The sequence below is a fragment of the Echinops telfairi genome, unplaced genomic scaffold, assembly GCF_000313985.2.
Source record: "Echinops telfairi isolate 266 unplaced genomic scaffold, ASM31398v2 ScPeMD7_2291;HRSCAF=2852, whole genome shotgun sequence".
In the NCBI taxonomy this organism is placed as follows: Eukaryota; Metazoa; Chordata; class Mammalia; order Afrosoricida; family Tenrecidae; genus Echinops; species Echinops telfairi.
The window spans coordinates 24865180-24873469 of NW_022106189.1; the positions used below are offsets into that span (position 1 = coordinate 24865180).

General features: G+C 41.0%; 1 protein-coding gene across 2 annotated transcripts in view; it reads right to left on the reverse strand.

Annotated features, from left to right (window-relative positions):
• The window catches only part of CDH8 (cadherin 8), a 472175-nt gene that overhangs the window by 191129 nt on the left and 272756 nt on the right, over positions 1-8290 (reverse strand). For both annotated transcript variants that reach the window (XM_045293654.1, XM_004704627.2), the window contains exon 5: positions 2691-2858. In XM_045293654.1, the coding sequence (XP_045149589.1) occupies positions 2691-2858 (168 nt within the window). The remainder of the gene's footprint in view (positions 1-2690; positions 2859-8290) is intronic.

Here is an 8290-nt window from a genome sequence, read left to right on the forward strand (position 1 = left end):
ATGCTGGTTGCAAACACTAGCTACCTGCGTGTAAAAGGTAGACGATGCTGGTTGCAAACACTAGCTACCTGCGTGTAAAAGGTAGACGATGCTGGGAAAGGCCAGCGTTCACGTCCTCTCACTCCTCTGTAACGGAATGCAATGGCTAAGCTCACCGTTGACTCTTTTCGTGGTTTCCCGGTGAATTTTAGGATAGAGATTATAGCATCCAGTGACATGGTTTTCATCTCACTCAGGGTCCTGCACCTTTCTTTCACAGGACTCCGGACCTCCCATTGTGCTCACTGCAATGTCCAGCACTGCACACTGGCTTGTTCCAGTAAGTTTACCTTTCATAGCTCATTCCAAGTCATCATGCTAGAAATGACTTTCTTGATCATCGCTCTTTGCCAGATACCACTCATCATTGCTCATGGGGGGTGGGGAGAGGAATCACTGAAAGTTCCAGAGTGCTAGATAACTTGGATCAATGTTTCAAGGGGGGGAAAGGGGGTTTCCCTGAGAGCACAATAAAGATGACAATAACCATCTCCCCAATTCATTGAGAATGGCTCCCTAGAATCCCGAGGAAGAGGCTGGCTTTTGCAAGGAAGAGTGCAGTGAGCTGTCACTGATGGCCACCCAATGGTAGAAAGAAATTGTGTATGATTTGTGGAAAGCGAGCTACATGTTTGCCTCCTCCTGCCCATGTCCAGCATTGGTTTTATTTCCGCAGAGGAGTAGGGATGGAACGGTAACTGAACCCGATTCCTTCTTCCTCTCAGGTTTCCTTCATGAGTGATAATGTGGCACACAGAAATGAGCACACATCTGGCTGTCCAACACACTGATTCTGGTTTCAAACAGCACCATTCACTGACTCATCTTCAGGAATTAAAAGAAAAGAAAAAAAGAATATCTCTTGGAAACTTTGAATATAGGGTTAAAAGTATCAAGATGACAAAATATGTGCCTGTTATAAATACACACACACATACACACAAGGACAGATTACATATATATATATAATATATATATTATATATATAATATATATATTACATACTGGAAACCTAGTATGTATGTATATATATGTGTGTATATATATATACATACATACTAGGTTTCCAGTTGGATTTATTTCAAATAAAATGTGACATAGGAAACACATGATTGTGAGGTCAGGGAAACTATCACATTTTTAACAAAATTCAAGTGGATCTCTTCTCAAATCCCTGAAGCTTTGCAGTAAGATAACAAGAATCTTGCTGCACCACATAAACAACAGTTTTTAGATGGAGCAAGCATTTGAAGGAAGGTCAGAAGGACCTCAAATTTGGGCCATGGGAGGGAAGACTGCCACCCTGGTTGAATGAAGAAACTCTGACTGGGGTCCAGGAACGAGTGTCCCAGGAAGTGGTTCAGGAAGACGATAAGCTCGCCATTGAGCTGAATGTCACTGCAGTGGGGATCTCGCCAGGCCCAGCACTTGTAATTGTAAGCGACCGTCTTCATAGCATCAAGCTTTCAGCTCAGGCAGTGTCAGAAGCCTTGGGAGATGATGGATCGATACGGCTCAAAAAGCAAACAAACATTTCCAACAGTAATTTAAGCAAGATGGAAGTGAACGAAGATGATATTCAAAACTCAGTGCTAACCGGAGACAAATAACAAACTTGCTGATACAATCCAAATATCCAGGTCTAATCAAACAGTGGCTTCTGAGAGGATTAGCTGGGCCAGTTAAATTCAGGGCAGGGACATCATCTCAAAAGGTAATGTGACTGTTGTTGTTGTTGTTGTTTCAAAGAGGCTAACTTCATACAGATGTTCTCAAAGGACACAGGATGATCGTGGGGGCTAATTAAGAAGGTGTTTTAATAAACTTGAAAACTACACTGGTGAAAGGAAGTCCAGGAAAACTGCACTGAGGATGTTTTTCTTTTTTCATTACAAGAAAGCACCTGTTCATTCTTCAAGGATAACTTCGACTTTCCTACAAAAATTACCATGGATGATAATTACCTCATTTGATGTACAGCCCTGCTCTGTCCCTTTAGGCATCTTTTTCTTTACCCCAAACGCATAGAACACGTAAAAGGGATTCGGTTTGATTCCCTTGAGGATGCTCAGACTGACATTTTGAAGTTGTGTAAGCTGAAGAACACAGATCCTTGTGGGGAAGGGCTAGAGCGATGGAAACATCACCTTCACACTTGTATAACCTTGAGGGAGGATAGGTTGAAAAACAATGGCCTCATGCCATTGTTCAATGTGTTTTGTTCAATAAAGGTTCTATGATTTTAAACAATACTCGTAGATGTCTTTACCCCTATGTTCCGGAGTCCAGACAAATAACTACTCAGCTAACCTCTCAAGGTTGGAGGATGAAGTCCGTCCAGAGATATCTTACAAGAAAGGTTGCAGATCTACTTCTCAAAAATGAGCCCTTTAAAATCCCAGGGTATACAGTTCTACTCTGACACACATATGGTCACCAGGAGTCAGGGCCAGCTTCACAGTAACTGGTTGTGTGTGTATGTTCTCTTGCTCAAGCATGCATCTACATGCTTATATTTATCTAGTCATTCCTTGTATGTAGTAAGCACTCACTTGTTGCCAACAAAATTTTGGATACCACTGAAAATCAGGATGTAAATGAAATAAAAATACCCTACTTATATTTTCACTCAGGGAAGAAAATCCACTTACTCTGTGCAAATTTTGGAGGATTGTCATTAACGTCAGTAAGGGTAACTGTAAGTGTCGTGGTCCCAGACAGGCCTCCGGAGTGCCCGCCCATATCTTTGGCTTGAATAACGACCAGGTACTCCTCCTTAGCTTCTCTGTCCATGTTGGGAAGGGCAGTTTTGATAACAGCTGAAGGGGGAAACAGGAGAATTAATTTCACACAGAGAACACACCAGGTAAAGAATGTGTGAATCACATGCAAACACTAAAAATATACAAGTGTACACACATAATGTTCCCAGATGATTTGGTTTTCACATGATATTTAACTGGTTTATACCTGAGATTACAACATTAAAAAAGACTCTAACATAGATATTAGTAAACGTTTTGCCAAAGCACATATGATAGCCATTTAAAACATACAGGAACATTTGTATAAGTATAAATTAGAATATAAACTGAATGTCATATTCTTGTCTATGGAATTAAAAAATCCTAATGAGAACACTGTCTTGTCTACCAGAAAAACTCAAGAAGTGAAAGAGTCTTATAATTTATCACAGATCCCAATTCTTCTATAAAAGGAGTTAATAAACACATATCTTGAAGGTTCAGAGGTCAAGATAAATTATTCCGAAGCTGACAAATATGTTAGAGAGACGAAAAATACAAAAACAAATGTACTATTAGAACCAACTCAGATGAACCAACCAGCCAGAATCAAGACAGATAAGCAGAGCATCTAAGCCCTAGAATACCATTTGATTCTATTTAGATTATCAATGCTTAGTTACATATACCCTGCAAGTTCTCATAACAGTAAAACAAGACCCAAGAGCTACAGAAAGGAAATAAGCAAACACGATTCAGAGTGATAAATGTAACAGTGCTAATGCATTTGGGTTATTTCTTCTGATATAGTCTCATAGCTTTCTATGGCTCTGTCTGCTACTTTAGGTGCTTCACTAGTAAGATCATGGTCTCTAAATTTCTAATTGCTAAGGTATTTTGATAACGTCATTGAAGCTATTTTAATAACCTTCCTTCATTCCTCTCCACACCTATCTCCGAACTTCTTCTCCAGATAAACATGCTGACATTTGGTTGTGCATAATTGATGTGTGTATACTTAGGCATGCATATGTACTTTTTAACCACTGATGTGAGTATGATATAGACATTGTTGTGAGACTTCCCTTTTGCACCCAATAAAGATCTCTGAGATTCTATGTTGTCCACTGATTGACATCTGTCTCACTCCTCCTTACAACTACAGAAGTTTTCAGCATATACATGTGCTATAAGTAACTTAACCTATTGCCATCAAGTTGATTCAGTGACTCAAAGGGAACTTATATAGGATTTCTGACACTGTGAATCTTTGCCCATCCCTGGGTATGCTGGTGGATTTGAACTGCTGACCAGTGGCTAGGAGTCCCAAGCTTCTTCCACAGTACCACCAAAGCTCTGTTAGCATTCCCAGCTTGCCGGATATTTTAGTTATTTCAAATTTGTATTACCTTTTCAAATAATAACATCTTATGACATGGTAACAGAGTTTCCATGTCTCCTATTGTGCACAAAGTAGCCAAGAGTTGGGTTGACTGCACAGCAGTTCACAATAGCAAATATATCCTAAATGTCCTCTCCTACTGCTGAAAGCTCACACCATCACAATTAGTCTCCAGGAATGCCTCCACTGAGCATTCTGCAGAGACCAAACAGGCAGTGCCCTGAAGGTAAGTTCCTCCCTCACTTATAACCCAAAGAACACCATCCAAAGAAGCTTCAAAAAGGCCATTGTCTTTTCATTCCATCTTTTTGACACCCCCTTGCTAAATTCAAGTTGAGGCTCTTGATCACAACAGAAGTCATATTAGTTTTTGACTCATACTCTTAGGTTCTAATTAAATCATCTATCTGTAGAAGGTCTGCAACACATTCCGGAATCAATTGAGTAACAGGGAGGCGCAAGAGTGCCCAAGGAAACGGAATCTCCCTGGGCAGGAAGCAGTCTCCAGGAAGAACTGTGAGCTCTTTCGCACTGCAGTAGCCCTTGACATCACTTTTACATCAGGGCCTTCCATTCAGAAAACACTCAAATGCCTAATCTTATTTATGTGGAAACCATTAGAGTAACATAATAAAGTCTCTCAATACAAGAACTTGTTTCACAAGGGTATTGATCATATCATAATATAGCTCAAGGGATCGTAACTGTACTGTTGAAACAGAAGTAGGAAAATATAAATAGGAAAATAATAACTTCAAATTTTCAACAGTATGAGGCATTGTTGAGGGGGAAATAAAAAAGCAATAGAAAAAATAGCAAACCCTCATCATGCTGAGATGCTCATAGGGATATACATTTTCATAACTGGAAATATCTTCATCGTAAGTTCTTCTTTTCAGTGGAGTAGATGAGAAAACATGGTTTTAGCCCTGTGACACGTAGTGGTATAGATATGAGCATTTCTAAACCTTGGGTACCACTACAATGTAAGGCCACCACCAAAGAAAGTTAGTCACTGGACTTTGGAGTTTGATGGGATGCTTTTAAAAATCATAGAAAGATAGGATAATTCCCCAAGGAGTGCACTGATTTCTCCGCCCATAGGAGTTGACAGAATAAAGTTGAATGTGAAACTTGCTCAGAGTCAAAGAAGATTGGTATGTCTTATTCTCATCATTTTTTTAAAATAAATTGTCAGGCTTAAAAAAAAACTGTGATGTCTCTCAGACACTTGGAATTAAAATACTTTTGTGTTTCCACTGAAAATAGCAAATGGGGCATAGTGTCTATAACAGAATATGAGTTGGCAGAGGGGTCTGCTCCCCAAAGAGGGCAAGAAGAGCCTCGTGCATCTCCATCAGTTACAGAATTCTGTGTGTCCCTCAGCATCACAACAACATACTCCTATTCCCTGACCTAGTGCGGAAAGATGAAGATCCTGGGTTAGAAAGCACTTCAAATACATCCTTCCCAGAACAATGAGCCACATACACCAAGGATTCTGAACTAAGGAGGCACGGGACGAGGCAAAATGGAGTTCAGTTGTACAAGGTGCTGCAATCACTGAGAGCCAGGTTAATGGCAATGAACAACAAAATCCCCATTATGTTTGAAGTACAAAGTAGTCTCTAACCTTTCTTTTAGATGAGGCTTCTAACTCTTCCTCCTAAACTTTGCATGTAAAAACCACCTTGAGGGATTGCCTCCATGAAGTCCAACAGGGATACGCTTTGGATGAGGCTTCACCAATATGCAGTACTTCCAGTGGATGGTTGAATAGAGCAGAATGAAATTCCAGACCTCCCCACGGGCCTCAACTCAACATCTGACTGGTTATTGGGTGCTCTTGAGTTGGCTCAGACCCATAGTGATCCCATGCACAACAGAAGGAAACACCATGTGGTCCTCACAATTGTTCCTATGTCTGAGGCCACTGAGGTAGCCACCATGTCAACTCTTCTTGAGGGTCTTCCTCTTTTTCACTGCCCCTTCACTTTCACCACGCATGATGTCCTTCTCCAGGGACTGGTCTCTCCTGACATGTCCAAAGCATATGCGATGAAACCTTTCCATTCTCGTCTTTAAGAAGCACCCTGGCTCTCTTTCTTCCAAGAAAATTAGTTGGTCCCTTTCATCCGTCCATGATATTTTCAATATTCTTTCCAGACTACAATTCAAATGCATAGATTCTTCTTTTGTCTTCCTTATTCAGTGTCCAACTTTCACATGCATACAAGGCGATTGAAGATACCATGGCTTGGGACAGCTCTCAAGTTCTCAAGCATTCTTGCTTTTTAATGCTCTGAAGAAGTCATGTGCAGCAGGTTAACCTACTGTAATGCATCTTTTGATCTTCTGACTGCTGCTTCCATGAGCATTGATTGTGGATCCGAGCAAGAAAAGATCCTTGACAACTTCAGCCTTTTCTCCACTTATCATGATGTTAACCTTTTGGTCCAGTTGTGAAGATTTGGGTCTTCTTTACATGAAGTTGTAACCCAAACTGAAGGCTGCAATCCTTGGTCTTCATCAGCAAGTGCTTCAAGTTGTCCTCATTTTCAGTAAGCAAGGTTGTATCATCTGCATATTACAAGTTGTGAATGGTCCTTCCTCCAAACCTGATGCCACATCTCCTTCATATAAGCCAGCCTCTCTGATGATGTGCTCAGCATAGAGATTGATTTTAAAGCATGCAGTATGCCCTTGTTCTGTTTATACAACTGCCTCTTGATCTGTGTACAAATTCTGCCTGAGCAGAATGAAATGTTCTGGAATTCTTCTCCTTCTCAAGGTTATCTATAATGTGTTATGATCCACACAGTCAAATGCCTTTGCATTGTCAATAAAACACAGTACAGGAAGCATCTTTTTGGCTTCCTTTGCTTTGAGCCATGATCTATCTGGTATCAGCAACGATATCCCTTGTTTCATGTCCTCTTCTGAATCCACCCTGGTCTTCAGGCAGTTCCCCATCACAATGCACTTCTGCAACTACTTAATAGAATGAGGGTTATTAATAGAGCAAACTCTCTCTAAAGCCCAATAGCCATCTATTCCTTTACTCCTTCAGTCCAATGGGCAATATTGGCACTTATGTTGCTAACCTAATATGTTCCACTATCCTTCTTCTATCTTAATGTCAATCCCATTGTAAAGGGATTAACAATCCCTTTGTAAAGAGACCTTTCACTAAGCTTTCCTCAAGTACTTTGCTCCTGCCAGGATTCTGCAGATAGGGTTAGCTTACTGGCATTATATTATTAGCAGGCTTTCTGTGTTAGTCTGGGTAGAATAGAGAAACAAATTCACAAACACGCATATAAGGGCAAGAGCAATGTTCAAGAGCAATTGAACATTGAGAAAACATCCCAGCCCACTCCAGGTCAAGTCCATAAGTCTGACATTAGCCCACATGTCCGATACCAATCTGTAAAGTCCTCTTCAGATTCACATAACACATGCAATGATGCCGAATGTAGAAGATCACAGGCCAGTGGGTCGGAAGTGGCCAGTGGGTTGGATCCAGTGTCATTGGAAACATCTCAGTGCTGGCAGGGGTCTCTGCATCAGGGTGGGTCCATGTGTCTTGTCAGCTGCTATGTCTCCCAGGGTGTGAGCAGAGTCTCCCCCCTCCTAGGAGGAAGTACCGGGTTTCCCAGAATTCTCAGGAGAAGGCCATTCCCACACAGAGGCCTCAATGGCTATGATCTGATTGATAAGCTAGGCCCCACCCCTACTCTCTTAATCCTCAAACTGACAAACGATTATATACCTACCACACTTTCTCACACTGACATCTACAATTTAAAAGTACTTCAACCTGATAATTCACTATGGCCCAACAGATAGCCACTTGAGAAGGTAGGTCACTTATTTGTCTCCTGTGTAAAATGGGCAGAATGCTGATTCAGTTAAGTGAGGTTTTCGTGATGACCCCACTGGATAACTGCACATCTGGACATTTCAGGTTTCCACTTTCCTCTTTCCACACTGGCAGGAGGTTGCCCAAGTTCTAAGAGAGTTTTTCCAATGTTTCTTTAGGGAGTAGGGCACACAGCAAACTTAATTGAGTTCCATGAAAACTGTACACTGAGCAGGTCTCACA